Source organism: Acinonyx jubatus, chromosome D3, assembly GCF_027475565.1.
Source record: "Acinonyx jubatus isolate Ajub_Pintada_27869175 chromosome D3, VMU_Ajub_asm_v1.0, whole genome shotgun sequence".
Classification (NCBI taxonomy): domain Eukaryota; kingdom Metazoa; phylum Chordata; class Mammalia; order Carnivora; family Felidae; genus Acinonyx; species Acinonyx jubatus.
Window position 1 is genome coordinate 26,392,319 of NC_069392.1, and position 17,902 is coordinate 26,410,220.

At 54.1% G+C, this 17,902-nt stretch overlaps 1 protein-coding gene across 4 annotated transcripts in view; it reads right to left on the bottom strand.

The window, feature by feature from the left end:
- The window catches only part of KIAA1671 (KIAA1671 ortholog), a 202,077-nt gene that overhangs the window by 101,935 nt on the left and 82,240 nt on the right, over positions 1-17,902 (bottom strand). Inside the window, exon 1 of one of the 4 annotated variants that reach the window (XM_053206234.1) lies at positions 6,239-8,757. The exons of the other annotated variants lie outside the window; for them this stretch is intronic. Within the exon in view, the coding sequence (XP_053062209.1) occupies positions 6,239-6,289 (51 nt within the window). The 5' untranslated portion in view covers positions 6,290-8,757. Of the gene's footprint in view, positions 1-6,238; positions 8,758-17,902 lie in introns of those variants that run through there. 4 annotated transcript variants of the gene reach the window in all.

The window sequence follows — 17,902 nt, forward strand, 5'->3', positions numbered from 1 at the left end:
GGGTGGTGGGCACGGTTTGTGCGTGCCCTTATCTCCTGGACGTGGTGACAAGCTGAGCGAGGGATGTAGCTCAGCAAACAAGCAGCAAGGAAGCCCAAGGGAAAGAACAGCCAATTTAACCACACTTAGACATTTGGACATTTTCCCAATTAAAAAAAAAAAAATCCAGTCATGGAGTCAAGCGAGGGGAGATGAATCTTACCAACCACAAGGGGAAACAAAGTGGTTTCCCTCTCTCATTCCACAGAGACCGAGCCACTGAACCACCGACCCCGGAAGGGGCAGGGGAGGGACCCACAACCAACAGCACAGGGGACCGTCCTCGATCTTGGACTCCATGTCACGTGGCAGCTTCCAGGAGAAGCTGCCGGAAGTGCCATTCTGATAAGCCCCTTAGCTGTGGGTGACACAGACTAGATGAAGGTGGCCAGCCACGAGGCAGCCTCCAGGCTCTCTGAGCCTGGGAAAGTCTGTGTGTGCTGGGGGGTGGAGGGTGCAGGGCGTCTCTGCCATTATAGCAGAGCCATCCCCATCCCCCCAAAAAAGAACATCTCGAAACAGAGCACCCATTCTGAGTCCAGCCCTGCTCCAAGAATACTAATGCCCTTATCACAGTGAATCCTCAGTGGAGCCCGGCTAGGTGGGGCCGACGACTTCCACTTACAGATAGGGAAACTGAGGCCCGGAGCAGTAATGGGACTTGCTTTTTGGTGAAGTCGGGATTCTGAGCCAGGGCTCTCTCTCTCTCTCTCTCTCTCTCTCTCTCTCTCTCTCTCTCTCCAGACCTGCTTGGCCCAGTGCAACACCCTTCTATCATCTTCCACCTTGCAAAGCTTGCTGTGAATAAAAACCGGTAGGCTGGCAAGCTGCCTCAATCCCATGGGCCTCAGTTTCCCCACCAGAGAAACCAGAATAACAGGCTCAGTGAAGTAAAGTGACACACTGGAGTCCTAAGCTCAGATCTGGGCTCTGACAACTCCCAGCTGGGGAACCTTAGATGAGCTGCTTAACCTCTCTGGGCCCGTTTCCCTAAATGCAAAACAAAGGCGATCATGAAATCTACCCATGGGGTTCTGGTGAGGATAGGATGAGACATCCATGAAAGGCACTAAGCCAGGATGTTGTAAATGGTCAGCAGGAATGGTGCTGGCCGCTATTAATTATTATTATTAATTATTATTACCATCAATGCTACTGCTGTTGCAATTGACAACCTCGAGCCACACCAGCTTGATGTCAGTGCCCCAAAAAGGCCACCAGCCTTGGGACTGTCTGGCTAAGCTATCCCGGCAACAAAGGAGATTAAGTAACTCAAAACAGCCATGGCGGCTCAGTCATCAGCTACAGTTACTAATGATTTGAAACAGAAACAGTTTCCCTCCCCCGCGTCCCAGCTGACGCTGGGCTGGTGACAGGGCGGGATGGTGGGGGCCGGCGGTTTCTCCCCCCGCCCCCAGTAAGACCTGTAGCTGTGTGATGGACCCGAGCCACCAACAGGAAGCCACTGACATCCCATCAACAAATGACAAGTTTGCAGAAACCTGCTGCAGCGGACGCCTGGCCCCTAAGAAGCTGACTTTCGAAATAACCTGAAAGGTAAATACACATTTAAGGCTGGAGGGCGCTGGGGATGAGCACCGGGTGACGTGTGGAGGTGCTGAATCACTACATTGTGCACCTGAAGCGAATAGCACACTGTATGTTAACCGACTGGAATTTAAATAAAAACTTAAAAAAATGTATTGAAGGCTGAGAACAACCATCACTAAGTTGTACGTATAGTGAAAGCCCCAGGAAGATGGCAAATAGCCAAGGCTGGTGACACGTGCAAATTCTAAGCAGCCATCAAACAGCACGTTTACAGAGTGTTTTTCAGCGGTGTGGGCAAACGTTCTCATTATCAGTGGGCACACACAACGATGTGGATATCTAAGCACTCATTCGCCCAGCCTGCAGTCAGCGGGCCCCTGTTATGGGTGAAACTCACAGGCAAAATACAAGGTGGGATCCCGGCTTGGGTCCTGGAACAGAAAAAAGATGTTGGTGGAAAATCGGGTGAAACCTGAATCAGGCATGTTTCTCTCAGCCTCGGGGTTAATGGACGTCTCAGGCCAGATCACTCTCTGTGGGGGGAGCTTGGGGGGTGGGCGGCCATCCTGTTCAGCATCCCTGGCCTGTATCCACCAGATGCCAGTACCAACCCTCTTCCCTCAGTTGTGACAGTCAAAGGAGGTCATCAGCTATTGCCAAGTGTCCCCTGAAGGTCAAAACTGCCCCCGGATGGGAACCGGTGGAGTAAAATTGATCATTTAGTTAATAGTACTGAACCAATTGCTTCTTTTGGGTAAATGTATGGTGGTTATGGCAAGACGCGAACATGGGGGGAGATCGGGGGAAGGGTTCAGGAACTCCCCTACTATGTGTGCGACATTTCTATAAATCTAAAAGTATTCTAAAATTAAAAAGTAACTTTAAAACACCAGGGTCATGGGACAATGAATGGGCGGAGGGAAGGTGGATTCGCCTCTATGGCGGGGATGGGGAGAGGCACCCTCTCCCATCCCCCCACCGCCTAGGGACACGTGCGATAGTCAGCGGCCAGCTGGTCACTCTCAATTTGATGGAAGGTTCCTGGGAGAGAGGAAGAGCTCGCATTTGCTGAGCAGCGACTTCTAGACCTTCAAGCTAAGAGGGTTCCCAGGGACGGTCCCAACAAGCAAATGAGGAAGGTGACGTGTCTCCACTTCGCAGATGAGGAAGCTGAGGTCCAGTGAGGTCATCTGGCCTGCCCGACACCAGGTGGCTCTGACACGATCCAGATCCGAAGCCTGAGGGGTTTCCACGTCCCCCAGCTTTCTCAGAAGCTCAACAAGCAAGGGTTCCCAGCTTTGCGTTCCAGACGCAGGGCTAATCCTGTTATCCGTGCGCCAGGCTGTCTTTGGTGGGGCGGAGGGAGGGAGACGTGGGTGAGCCGCAAAGCCAGCAGTGAGGACACACGGCGCCTCAATGCTCCAGGACCTGGTCACCCACAGGAGGCAGTGAAGACCGGATCTCTGGGATTCACGCCTGGCAAGACCCTCTAAACCACCTCGTTATGGTTCCGATGGGGAGACTGAGGCCCAGAGAACCAGACTTGCCCCAGGCCACACCGGGAGTTGGGGGCAAAGCCAGGGAAGGGGCCGTGTCTCTGTCCACCTGTCCCCCACAGCTGCCCTTGCGAGGCTGACAGCGTCCTCCTCGACATCCCCCCCACCTCCCACCGGCCAGGCTGAGTTTGTGCTGGTTTCTGGGACCAGTCTCGAGCATGCCTTTCAATCACCCACCCCAGCCCTTCACACATGCTGTTCCTTCTCCCTGGCACACCCTTCCCCCTGCCCTACCCTAGCATCCACCTGCCAGCTCCTACATATTCTTTAGTGTTCAGCTTCCCCGGGAGACTCTCCTGGACCCCCCGACCCCCGACGAGACCGTGTCCCCCACAGCTCTGTGAACCACCCCATCCTAACACACCTGTGCTGTCTGTCCCAATTCCTTGTGCAGGGCCTGTGACCCCACAAGGTTCAGGGGCCCTGTCTATGCTGTTCACCTGCATTCCGAGGATCTGATCCTATAGCTCCGAACCGCAGTCGGCGTGTGTTAAGTGAACGTATGCTGAGGCGCCCAGAGTCCACACAGAGCACCAGGCTTGTGTCTATCAGCTCTGCGTTTCTGATTCTGACACCAATTCCAACACGTATTTTTTTTTTTTTTTCCCAACACCACCAAGCAATTCTCTGACACCAGCTGGGTGTCCTACCATTTCAACTCAGTTCTGACACTATCCACCTGGAGACAGCATCAGATCCCACGGGTTGGGTTAAGGGCTCGGTCCTGCACGATGGCCTCCCACCCCACTTCAGACGCCAATCACGAGTCCCGGTTCGGTTGTCACCTGGGCTTCTGACAGACTGGCTGTGGACCCGGCGTTCCCACGACCTCCTCCTTGCGTCCAATCGATTTGCAAGAGTGACTCACAGATCTCAGGGAAACATTTTACTTACGAGATCACCAGCTTATTATAAAAGGATGGAACCGGAGAGCAGCCAGATGGGAGAGGTGCACACAGCAGGGTCTGGGGCAAGGGTGTGATGCTCCCGTGTTCTCTGAGCTAGCCGATACACCTGTCTACAAATCTCCACGTGCCCACCAACCCAGAAGCACCCCCTGTCCTTTTAGGTTTTATATGGAGACTTCATTACATAGGCATGGCTGATTAAGTCTGTGGCCGCTGGGGATTATTGTGGCCCCCAGCCCCTCTCCCCTCCCTGGAGGTCAGGTGTGGGACTGAGATTTCTAACTTTCTAATCCCATAGTTGGTTCCCCTGGCAACCAGTCCCCATCCCTAGGTGGGGTCCAAAAGTCACATCATTAACATAATCTCAGGACACCTTTATTGCTCCCTTATCACTTAGGAAATTCCAGGGTTTTAGGAACTCTGTGCCAGAAACAGGAAGGAAGGCCAAATACGTATTTCTTACTTAAATCACAGTATCACAGGGGCGCCTGGGTGGCTCAGTCGGTTGAGCATCCGACTTTGGCTCAGGTCATGATCTTGGGGTTTGTGGGTTCGAGCCCCACATTGGGCTCTGCGCTGACAGCTCAGAGCCTGGAGCCTGCTTCGGATTCTGTGCCTCCCTCTCTCTCTGCCCCTCCCCTGCTCTCGCTGTCTCTCTCTCTCTCTCAAAAATTAAAAAAAAATTTTTTTTCTGAAAAAAAAAAAAATCACAATATCACAGCCTCCCTAACAGCAAGCCCAGAGCCTGACACACACTTGGGCACATCAAGGTCATTGGGTCACTGTGGACAACAGATTTCAAAAATACACATGACAATGGGTGACTTATTTTCTTCCTTCATTTATGTCCTTTAGGATTTTTCAAAAGTTTTCTACCACCTCCATATATTATTTTTATAATTAAAAAGACAAAAATAAATCAATAAATGTTGCCTTACATTTAAAATATGACAATATTCAGGGGCACCTGGGTGGCTCAGTCGGTTAAGCATCCGACTTCAGCTCAGGTCACAAGTTCGAGCCCCACGTCAGGCTCTGTGCTGACAGCTCAGAGCCTGGAGCCTATTTCGGATTCTGTGTGTGTGTGTGTGTGTCTCTCTCTCTGTCCCTCCTCTGCTCCTGCTCTGTCTCTCTGTCTCTCAAAAAAACATAAACATTAAAAAATATGACAATATTCAAACATCAGTGACCAAAGGATACGGACCAGGAGGGTCTCCTGTTTTTCATCTGCTCCAGGAGCCTGAGGAGGAATACAGACGCTGGGGGAGAGACGGGTGAAGAACAATGTTTCCTAAAGTTGTATTTTTAGGAGCTCCGGAAAATTCCCTGGGTGAGAAGGCATCTGAAGTATTTGCAAACATTCAGCAGGGGGAAAAATAATATTTCCCAAGCCTTTCCCTCCTGGGCGTTTTCAACCTGGTGGCATGCATTCTGGAAAACTCCAAGACCCACTCATGACAATTCCCTGGTAAGCCCCTCTGTTCACAGAGCCCTGGTGAATGTCACACAACCCGCCATCGCCTACCACCCACCCCTTAGTTGCACAGATGAGGAAACAGAGGCCCAGAGAGGGAAGCAACGTTCCTGGGCACACACAGCCCGGTCAGTTTCAGCGTCAGAAGATCCGAAAAAGCACTTGGTACCCCACAAAGCACTTCCGCGGGGTTCCCCGACTTTGGTATTTCACCAGAAAAAAAAGTTGTGGGTTTTTTTCTTCCCCCTTTGTTATACAGAGGAGAGAACGCAATGAAAGGATTCTAACTTTTTACCCTTGCTTACAAAGTTCCTTGAAAGGAGACCGAAATCTGTTCTTTTCATCATAAAAGACAGGATGTTTTCACCCACAAAGGCAAGAGGGATATAATTTCAGAATAAAGAATAGTCCTTTAAATCAAAGAAATGTCACTTTCCGAAAACCTCACTAGTGCTGTCCCTGTTTTTCTGGTTTCCCTGAGGACCAGAGGGGAGGCCACTGGTGCCCGGCCCTGGGGAACCAGTGATCACGAGATTCTGGACTCAGTGCTCTTCAAACCCCCATCCCTTTCCCCAACGCTCCCTCCTCCTTGAAAACAGCCACCATTGCTTAAGACAACAGAGACACCGCTGGCCAGACAGAGCCCAAGACCAACTTGGTCTGAGGCAGGAGAGAAGAAGAAAAGTACGCGTCCGGGCGGCCACACTCACCCAGAGGTACTGCAAGAGTTTCAGGAGGCTGGGACAGTAATAATACTCCATTTCAGACGCCCGGGGTTATGCTGCCGGCACTGTGTGCGTTTCCAGTTTTTCTCCGGAGGGGGCGGCTCTTCCCGCTCGGCTGGTCACGCCGGAGTCAAGTTCAAGGCGGCATGAATCATTCAGAGGCCGGCTGACAGCCAGGACACCGGCCAGACGGCCCGCTAATGGCCACAGCCACCTCTGGGGTGGGGATGTCACTCACTGCTCAGGTCCCGTGAGCCCCGCCTGGAACATCTCCGGTGGCTCGTCCGGGGGGGCGGGCCCAGGGGCGACTCCTCCCAAACCCAGCTGCAGGGTCGAGGGGGGGAGGGGGAGGGGGAGGACCCCGGCGCCCTCCCCCCTCTCCGGGTGCTCAGCCGTGAGGCAAGAAGAGACAGGGTGTGCCTGTGTGCGTGCACCTCTCCGTGTGTGAGTGTAATTGTGTGTGTCTGAGTGTGTTTTACAAAAAAGGGCGTGTTTGTGCTTGTGTGTGTACGCGTGAGCGTCTGAGTGAGTGGCAGACCACACAGTGAGGGGGAGCTCCCCCATCCAGCTCCTCACACGGAAAGGAAATAAATCAGCTCAGATGGATCCCATCAGTTGACATCCATAGCCCCTCCTGGCTCCGATCAAGTTCCTTCTGACTCAACAAAACTCGCAGTGGAAGGAGGGCCTGGTTGTCCCCATTTTACGGGAGGGGAAAACTGAGGCCCAGAGAAGGCTAGAGACTTGGTCAAGGCTACACGAGTTGGAAACCGAGCCAAACCTGGAACCTGGGCTTCCCAAACATGAGTTCTGGGTTCTGTCCTTTTGGTGAGCAGTCAGGACTGCTGAGGGAAGGAGAGACCAGCTCCCAGAGTCGCCATCTGCCAGCTGCATGACATGGGGGTGTGGGAGAAGCATCCATTTGCAGAGATTAAAAATGCAAATTATAGCACCTCTAAGGCCCTCCCGGGGGACCCTTCTTGGATGTTTCCTCCCAAAGAGGCTGATGGTGGCAAGTCTCTCCACCTCCCTGAGCCTCGGTTACCCCTTCTGTAAAATGGGATGGATGATCCCCACCTTCCAGCGTTCTGCAAATTCAGTGAGGTACGATGATACCAAAACCTCTCGTCTCATTCCCGCAGCATTTCCACGGGAGAGGCGTTATCATCTCCGCCAGCCAGATGAGGAAACTGAGGCTCCCAAAGGCAAAAGGGAGTTGCCCCAGGTGAGTGGGGCAACCAAGCCGTGAGGCAGACCCAGAGCCCCCTGCTCCAGACCACCTGCCAGCCTAGGCCGGGACCAGAGACGGGCACACACAGTGAGCCCTCCACACAGGAACCAGGCCTGAGGCCTCTCCTTGGAGGGTGGGGACGTAGCGCTGGGCAGAGGCGTTGGCTCAGAGCCAGGCTCCCACCCCCCAGACCCCCGGGCCCATCTGCACCCACACCAGCCCCACAACCCAGTGCTGGGCCGAGCGGCTGACAGGAAGCTCATCTGAACGCCACAGGGGAGAGCTGAGCTCAGCAGCTGAGGAGAACGTGGGGTGAACTTCAAAACTCTTCAAAGGCAAGCCCGTGGCTTCACAAGTTCTTGACATCCCACATCCGGCAGGCAGGGCTCACTGCCCGCCTGACAGTCAGTCAAGGGCCGGTCCCTCCTTCCCGGAGGGTGCAGGGGAAGGTAGGGCCCGTGTCCCCGCTCGCTGACCGACTGGCTGATGGTACAGGCACAGAGCCGCGTCCTGACAGCACAACCAGAGGGGACAGGGCCCCGCTCGCTGGCTAACGGCCCAGTTGGAGGCCGGATCCCTGCTGGCTGTACAGCTAGGGTGTGTGTGGCGTACTGAGGGACTGAACGACAGTCAAGCCTAACTGAGGGGCTAACAGAACAGGGGGACAGGTGGCCCTTGCCTAGTGACACGCTGACTGACTACCCACCAGCCCCGAGAGGGGAGGCGGCCGAGGGGAGGCTATTCCTATGCAGTCTCCAACTGGCCTGACAAGGATGAGGACCCAGAGGGAAGAGGGTGGGACAGGGCAGAGGGGATGACAGAGACAGGGATGGGGCGGTGATGGGGGAAGCACGGTTCCTGAGAGCAAAGCCTATCTGGTGAAGAAGGGGCACGGCGGCGGCGGCGGCGGGAGAGGAGAGGAGAGGAGCGCAAAGAAAGAGGGAGGAAGCGAGGAGACAGATGGCCTGAGAGGGGCAAGGAGAGTCAGGGACGAGACAACAGAGCACAGCTGGGGAGAGAGTGGGGACAGAGACAACGGAGACAGGGGCAGGGGTGGGAGGAATAAAGAGTAAAAAAGCCAGGGGCGCCTGGGGGGCTGGCTCAGTCGGTTAAGGGACCGGGCTCTAGGCTTTAGGTCAGGTCATGATCTCACGGTTCATGGGTTCGAGCCCTGCGTTGGACTCTGCACTGACCGCATGGAGCCTGCTTATGATTCTCTCTCTCTCCCTCCCTCTCTCTGCCCTTCCCCTGCTCTCTCTTTCTCTCTCTCTCTCTCTCAAAATAAATAAACAAACCTCAAAAAAAAAAAAAAAAAGTGAAAAAGCCAGACCAGCAAGTCCAAGATGGGAGTCAGGGCTGACCCAGGACCAGGCCGGTGGGGGGTGGACGGCCACCAAAGTGGGAACACCACAAAGCCCCAACCCAGAGATGGTCACAGTCATCAGGGCATGCCCCCTGGAGCAGCGCCCCCTCTCGGGGCTGGAAGTGGCCTCCACCTAGTCTGCGTCAGTCCCTAGTATGGGACTGATCTCCACCTGGCAGAGGAGCCACCTGCATACATGTGACAAAGGCACCCCCCCACACACACATGCACGCATACCTTGAATGCCTTCCTATCCCTGGCTCCCATCCCCCCAGCTCCAGGCCCCTGCCTGCCTTTCACCACTGGACCCTACACCAGCCCCTCCCCCACCTGGTGAGTCATGTGCCCACAGGGCCTTTGCTTGTGCTGTTCCTGAGTCAGAAGCAGTCTTTCTCCCCTCAGAGGGTTGAAGGTGGCCCCTGCAAAAAAGATATGCCCGCCCAGAACCCGTAAATGTGACCTTGTTTAGAAAAAGGACTTTGCAGACGTAATCAGGTTAAAGGTCTGCAGATGAGACCATGCTGGATGACCCGAGCAAGGCCCTAAATCTAACACGTATCCCTAAAAGAGAGGAACAGAAGTTGCAGCCTCGGGGAAGGTCGTGATGTAAGAGCAGAGTCACAGACTGGAGCCACCAACTGCTGGAAGAGACCAGGAAGGAGCCTCCCTTAGAATCTTCCCGGAGGGAGCCTGGCCCTGCCGATGCCTGGATTTCAGACTTCTGGCCTCCAGAGCTGCGAGAGAGCAAGTTTCTAGCGTTTTTGAGCCACTGAGTATGTGGGGTTCGCTGGGGGTCCTGGAGAATGAGCATACTCCCCCCTCCCCTGTCACCTCGTTCCCTCCTGCTCACGTTGAGCCCCGAAGCTTCAGATGGAACCGTCCTGCCCCTCCCGGCAGCCCCCCGCCCGGGCAAAAGGCGGGCCCCCAGACACAGCGTCCCAGAGTGCCTCTTCTGGCAGAACTTCCTGCTTCTCTGCCATCCCTCCTCCAATCCCTCGCCCCCGGGGGCCCACCCCTGGACAGCCTGTCTCCCCCCCCCCCCCCCCCCCATCCAGGAGCAACATCCGGCCAAAGCAGGTCCCGGGGCAACTTTTACTAACGTTGTTCGTTCCTCCGAGAACAGACGGATGGTACCACAACCATGTAGACCTCCGGAGAGATCGGCGCTTGGCAGAAATCACCCACAAGGGGCGGGGGCTTAAACTTGCCGTTGGCATTCGGGAAGGAAGGGACTGAAAAGTGGCAGCCCCCTGGGCACGGTCTGGGTGTTGGGGTTTCTGGCGGGGGAGGGAAGGCAGGGGCTCTGCGCTCTCTTACTTGGACGAGTTGCCAGCGTCCGTGCATCTGAGGAGCCACGTGCAGCGATGCTGAGCCGCGGCTTGTCTAGGAACACGGGGCTGCCTGGCCCACCGGGCCGGCGTTCCTGTGCGGACGGGGCAGAACCATGTGGTGCTGCCCAGGGACCAGAGCGGCCACGTGCCTCCTGCTCCCCACAACCCAGGCCTGGACCAGGCCCCGGCCCTCACGGGCATCCGGATCTGTGATCCCGTAGGAGCCCGGGCAGCCCAGTCACCCATCGCACGCTCCCCGTGCGCCTGTGGTGTCCAGGCCCTGGGCCGGACATGGACGAAGCCGACGTGGCCACCACCCGAGACGCTAGAAGGGCCTGCTTGCCCCACAAGCCTGTCGTCCCTCAGGGTCCACTGGCTTGGCCTTCGATGCCCTTATCCATACGGCCTCCACGTACTGCCCCAGCCAAACCCATTCCTCAAGCACGTGTGGACCCTCAGCCTCCCGGCCTTTGCTCAGACAGCATCCTCGGCCAGGAATGCCCTTGCCAGCCTTGGAAGTGCAACCATCTGTCGAGCCCAATGCAAACAGCGTGTTTCCAGGAAGCCCTCCGAGCAAGCAGGAGTCACTGAGCCCCCTCTCTGAGTGTGTCAGGGTGCTCGGTGGGATGGGAGCCTATCTCCCCCACAGGGCTCTGGGCTCCCCACAGGCAGGGCCTTGGCCCACAGCCCAGCGCTTAGTAGGTGCTCTGTAACCATTTCCCGAAGGGCTGGGAATTTCCACTGCTCCCAGCACTAGACCTGCTGACGAAGAAATCACACGTGCCTCTGTGTGCCCACAACACACCGAGGGCGGACCTACTGCGTGCCCGGCACCCTGTCAGCCACCAAAAAAGGGACCCACAGCCAGGCGCCTGGGGGCTCAGTGGGTTAAGTGTCTGACTCTTGGTTCCGGCTCCGATCGTGATCTCACGGTTTGTGGTTTCAAGCCCTGTGTTGTTGGGATTCGCTCTCTCCCTCTCTCTGCCCCTCCCCCGCTCATGCGTCTGCACGCACGCGCACGCTATCTCTCAAAACAAACTTAAAAAAAAAAAGGGACTCACAGAAGCCATACACATGCCCCTGTGCTCCTGAAGTTGACAACCTCTGAAAGCAGCAGGACACAGACAGGGCGGAAGGCTATCCAAGGGGGAAACTGAGAGCCAGGAAGGAGGCAGCAGGTCTCACAGAGGGAGCCCGGGGTGCCAGTGAAGGGCGTAGGTGCTGCAGGCAGACAAGCCTGGGTTCAAATCCTCATCCCAGCAGTAGCTAGCTATGTGATACTGAGCTGGTTATTTAATCTCGCTGAGCCCCGGCTCCCAAGTATAAAATAGGGGTGATGACGGTGGCTGCCCCGGAGCGTCACTGGGAGGAGGAAATGAGGTACTACGTGTAAAGTGCTCAGGGGCTCTCAGCAGGGGCTCAAAGCACCTTGGCCGTGCTTGGCTAGCGGCATATTAGGTTCAGTCACCCTGGCTGGCAGGAAGCCAGCAGGAGCCCAAGCTGGGGTCGGCTCATCAGGTTATGGGCTTATCTCCCCCCCACCCCCCAACAAAAAGCACCTCAGAGACCCTCTGGCCAGGGCAGAGCCAACCCACAGGCCATTATCAACTGCAGGACTTTCGAAAACATTTAAAGCACACACCTGGGGAGCAGGAGGTAGAAGGCAGAACAAGTTTTCATCCCTTCCCACCCAGCCTGACCCGGCAACGGCCCCTCATGCCCCAGTGGGTTCCATCCACCACATGGAGGGGCACACAGGGTTGGGAAAGGCAGGGGAGACACCCATGGATGGGAAGGAGCCAGCCCAACACAAAGGACCAAAGCACTGATGCATGCTGGGGCGTCTGGGTGGCTCAGTCGGTTAAGCGTCCGACTTGGGCTCAGGTCATGATCTCACAGTCCGTGAATTTGAGCCCTGAGTCAGGCTCTGTGCTGACAGTTCAGAGCCTGAAGCCTGCTTCAGATTCTGTGTCTCCCTCTCTCCGCCCCTCCCCTGCTCGTTCTCTCTCTCTCTCTCTCAAAAATGAATAAACATTAAAAAAGAAAAAAAAAGCACTGATACATGTTCTAAGATGGCTAAGAACGCGCTGCCCAGGGAAAGAGGCCAGATACAAAGACCACGCGCTGTGCACGATTCCACTGATAGGAAATGTCCAGAAAAGGCAAAACTATAGAGACACGGGGTAGGTCAGTGGTTGGTGGGGGGGGGGGGGGGGGGGTGGTGGGCGGAGAGTGGAGGATGACTGCTAATGGGTAGGAGGTTTCTTTCTGGGTGATGAAAAGGTTCTGGAATTCGTGGCACTGGTTGTACACCTTTGTAAACTTGCTAAAAATTATTAAATTACAGAGTTAAAATGAGTGAATTTCATGGTATGCAAATTATATTCCAATAAGCTTTTGGAAAAGGAGGAGAAAAAAATAAAAAAAAAGAGGTGAAGGAGGATGGAGAGGAGGAGGAGGGAGAACAACAAAGGACTGAGGGAAGAAGTTACAGGCAGAGAGGGCGCCCGGCTGGCTCAGTCGGTTAAGCGACTGCCTCTTGATTTCGGCTCAGCTCATGATCTCTCGGTTTGTGAGTTCGAGCCCCGCATCGGGCTCACTGCTGACAGTGCAGAGCCTGCCTGGGATTCTCTCCTTCGGCTCCTCTCTGGGCCCCTCCTGTGCTCTCTCTGTCTCTCAAAATAAGTAAAATAAACTTAAATAAATAAATCAATAAATAAATAAAACACAGAAGTCACAGCCAGGGAAAAATCCCCAAGGTGGGCACATGTGAGCCCAGAGGCCCCTAGACCCCAGCTGAAGGGCCCCCTCCCCGCTAATTCATAGAGCCTTGCTTGAGCACCTGCAGGAAGAAGGGTCAAGAAGCTGTCTCGAGCAGCGACTTGAACTCAGACAAGCCTGCGTGCCAACCCTAACCCCGATCCTGCCCGCGGCATCTTCCTGGACAACCTGTGTCTCTTCTCGGCACCTCAGTTTCTTCAGCTGTAAAGTGAGGCTGATAATAATTTCTTCCCTCGCGGGGCTCTTGTGAGGATGAGACCAGGTGGTGTCAGACCACAAGGGCTCAGCCACTGGATGCCTTGAGGATTCACTATAGAGCAGAGGGGACACCGAGTCAGCCTGAGTGAAACGGGATCCTTGCCTTCAGGGAGCGCATGGTCTACGGGAGAAAACCACTACAGCACTGGGGGGCTAGAGGGCCAGGAATTCACCGCAAAGGATGCAACCCAGGAGGGCTTCTCAGAAGAGGTGGCATGGAACCAAAGTCAATTGAAATATGACCAAATGTTCCTCTTCTCAAGGGACCCTGTGTTCAATTAGAAGATTTAGCATCTCTGGAAATATGTCTGCTCAAGTCAGAAATGCCATTTCTATATTCACAGGGCTGTCATCATGGGCTGCCCACCCCCCAGACACATACATATGCCACACTCCTTTTAGAAATAAAATAAAAACAGAATTTTTTCCCCACCAAGTAATTCCTTCAGAAGAGAAACATCCTAAGTAAAGACAAACGGGGCAGCTGGGGCTGTGCAGGCTGAAGGAGAATGTCCCCACCTCAGCCCAGGAACTCCATGCAAGGCTTGTAGAATAGAAACTGTAAGGGGACCTAATGGGGAACGGAGCTGAGTGACACGTGTACCAAAATCAGTGGCATGTGTTGAAAAGAAAATCCAAATGGTCACAGAAGACTTGGCTTCTTCAGAGCAAAGGCCCTAATGCAAAAGGCGGGGTAAAAATGAATAATAAAACAATGTTGGAACTAGATCACCTCCGTCTCGCCCTCTGGTGGTAGACTTTGAGTACTGCACAAGGAAAATGGTGACTTTTTTATGTTGTTGTTTTGTTGTTGTTGTTGTTGTTTGGCCTTAAATGGTGCCTTTTTTAATGTTAGGAGGATGGGGAGTGGTGGGGGACCAGGAACAGGGACAGGGCCAGGGATGCGAGGAGATGGCTGGAACTGAGAAATTGCACTAGAAAACCCTCTGGAGGACACTCGGGTCACTTCTGACGCCCCCCGAATGTGGAGGTTTCCAGAAGAGTCCAACAGCCCTGGACTGAGTCCCACCTGTCACCCCGCCCACCGTATGAGCCTGAGCCAAGCCACCTCACTTCCCTAAGCTTCACTGAGGTGAGGTGTGTGAAACAAAATTGCCAATTCCCAGCATGTTAACTGAAGGCAGCTGAGTGTGGCCTGACCCACCCACCCACCTTCACCAGTACCTATATCAAAATTAAAAAAGAAAAAAATGTTGATTCTTTTTTTTTTTTCCTGCTCCAACACATAAAAATGGTGAGATTTTGGGCACCTGGCTGGCATGGTAGGCGGGGCATGCAACTCTTGATCTCGGGGTTGTGAGTTCGAGCCCCACACTGGGTGTGGGGATCACTGAAAAATAAAATCTTAAAAAAATAAAATAAGGGACGCCTGGGTGGCTCAATTGGTTGAGCGTCCGACTTTGGCTGAGATCATGATCGCACGGTTCGTGAGTTCGGGCCCCGCATCGGGCTCTGTGCTGACAGTGTGCAGCCCGCTTTGGATCCTCTGTCCCCCCTCTCTCTGCCCCTCCCCGACGCGTGTGCGCGTGCTCTCTCTCTCTCTCTCAAAAATAAACAAACATTTAAAAAAAACAAAATGAAGTAAAAACAAGTTTCGATTTTTAAAACAATGGTGAGATGTCACATGAAGATTAAGATCCCGCATTGTGCCTGAGACACTGGACAGAGGGCAGGGACAGGCTGGAATAGGCGGCCGCGCGTACTCCTATCTCCCGGTTTGTCACTAAATCTCCGTCCCTGCCTAGCCTGCCCGCTGCCTGCAGCTCCTGAGGCAGAATCCAGACAAGAGCGCCTGTGAACCTGGACTCAGAAGCCCTGAGGTGGCCCCTGAGCTGGGCATTTAGCAATCACCAGACCTCTGAGGCGGGTGGAGAGGGGCTCGGTCCTGGGAACTCTGGCCCCTGCCTCCTCCCCGCCCCGTTATTCAGTCTCCATTTTTCCTCTAAGCCCTTCTCTCTGCTCAGTGATGGAGGGGCCTCCCTGAGAGCACGGGGTAGCCCCCCCCCCCCCGTGCTCTCAGGGAGGCCCCTCCATCACTGAGGGCCTCCCCCTCAGTGTGTGGCGAGCATAACAAATGAGGGCTGCAACGCAGGCCATCAAGCCCAGCTCAGCCTGGGCCCTCTGCCTGGTGGCCCCTCCCCCCTCTCCCCACAGGACTTCTCCCCTTCGAGACCCAGTTTTGCTTGTACCTTGAGCCCTCTGTCACAACCAGGCCAGGGGACTCCTCCCCGCGTAGGTCTCTCTCTTGACTCGCCCACCCGCCCACTCACTCCTTCAGCAAACTGAGCGTCAGGTTTGCACGGTCAACGCGGAAGTGAACAAACCAATCAACAGCTCTGCGATCCTGCAATTCGTCAGAAAGTGCAGAGAGAGGTTAGAATTCTGAGGACATCAAACCCGCACAACGGGACTATAAAGTGGCGGGGAGGGTTCACAGCAGCCAAAAAAAGTGGAAACAAACCGACACACGGATCACCGAAATGTGGTCTATCCAGACAGTGCGGCATGATTCAGCCATAAAAAGGAATGGAAATCTGACCCATGCTCCGGCCTGGCTGGGGATTGATTCCTAAGGGGAGCCTGGTTTCTTTGAGGGGGGCAATGACTGGAAAACATGATGCAGGTGAAAGAAGCCAGACGCAGAAGCACAAATACTGGATGGTCCCATTTATCTGAGGTTCCGAGAACAGGTAAATTCATAGACAGAAAACGGAACGGCATTTGCCTAGGGCTGGGAGGAGGGGAGATGGGGGAGGGGGGGAGGGGGGTCAGCGAATGGGTGCAGCTTCCTTTTGAGAGCGAGGACAATGTTCTCAAGGGACTGTGCTGATGGTCTCACAAACCCGTGAATGTACGAAAACCCACTGACTTGTACATTTTCAAAGAACGACTTGCATGACGTGCGAATTATATTTCAATAAAGGTGCCATGTTTGAAAAAAGCAAATCAAGGGGCACCTGGGCGGCTCAGTCGGTTGAGCGTCCGACTTCCGCTCAGGTCACGATCTCACGGTTTGTGAGTTCGAGCCCCGTGTTGGGCTCTGTGCTGCCAGCTCTGAGCCTGGAGCCTGTTTCAGATTCTGTGTGTGTGTGTCTCTCTCTCTCTGCCCCTCCCCCTCTCACACTCTGTCTCTCTCTAGCTCTCTCAAAAATAAATAAACATGAAAAAAAAAAAAAGCAAATCAAGCTCAAGTAAAATATGAACTATATATTAGTCCGGGTGGTTCACAAATATGACAAGTACTCAAGGTGACAGAATGACCAGAGTTTGGGAAACATCTAATTGAGGCCAAGCACAGGCTCCTTGTGGGTTCAAATCCCAGCACCACCCCTCCTAGCTGAGTGATACGGGCAAGTGACTTCACCTTTCTGGGCCTCAGCTTTGTCATCCAGTAGATGGGAACAAGAATCGCGCCCACCTGTGGAGTCACCCTGAAAATGAACTGAGCACAGAGGCTGGCACAGCCGAGGGGGTCGATAAATGGCAGAATTGCCAAGGATGGGGCTGGGGATTGATTCCTCAGGGGAGCTTGGTTTCTTTGCGGGGGGGGGGGGGGGTGTGGTAATGAAAATCTTCTCCAACTGACTGGTGGATGCATGACTTTGGGAGTATACTAAAAGTCACTAAATTGTACACTTAAAAAAATGATGCGGTGCCTGGGTGGCTCAGTTGTTTAAGCTCTGACTTCAGCTCAGGTCGTGATCTCACGGTTCGTGAGTTCGAGCCCCATGTCGGGCTCTGTGGTGACAGCTCAGAGCCTGGAGCCTGCTTTGGATTCTGTGTCTCCCTGTCTCTCTCTGCCCCTCCCCCACTCATGCTCTGTCTCTCTCTGTCCCTCAAAACTAAATAAAAACATTAAAAAATTTTTAATAAAAAAATTTTTTTTAATGATACACAGTCTTAGCATATTATCCACCAACTGTGCGCCTTGGTATTTATTTCCCCAAAGGAGCTAAAAACTTGGGGCCGCACAAAAACCTGTCCACGGACGCTGACCGCATCTTCCAACTCTAGGACATTCCGGAAAAGGCAAAGCTATGGAGACAGAAAAAAGAGCAGAGGCTGCCAGGGGTTTGGTGGGGGGAGAGGGATGAACAGGCAGAGCACAGAGGATTTTCAAGGCAGCGGAACTACTCTGTAGGATACCATAATGATGGATACGTATCATTACACATTTGTCCAAACCAACAGGCCATACCACACCAAGAGTGAGCCCTCACGTAAATCACGGACCTTGGGTGATGACGACGTGTCCCTGTAGGTTCATCCGTTGTGTCCAACGTCCCACTCTGGTGGAGATGTTGATGATGGAGGAGGCTATGCGTGTGTCGGGGCAGGGGATATATGGGAAATCTCTGCACTTTCCTCTTAATTTTGCGGTGACCCTGAAACTGCTTTAAGTGAATAAAATCTGTAAAACATGGGGGTGATACTTCATTCATTCATTCCACACATATGTGTTGTGCGCCTACAATGTGCTTGGTGTTCTCTGCCTCTCAGAGACTCTACTCTGGGCGATGAGAAGACACTGCATATGACTAGGGGTGCACTGGGAGAGAACACTGGGGGCCAGGGGTCCTTCTATAGACATGGCACCAGGGAGGGCCCTGCCGAGGGGTGTCATTGAGTTGAGAGATGACCTGAGAAGAGGTAAGTAGAGAGCA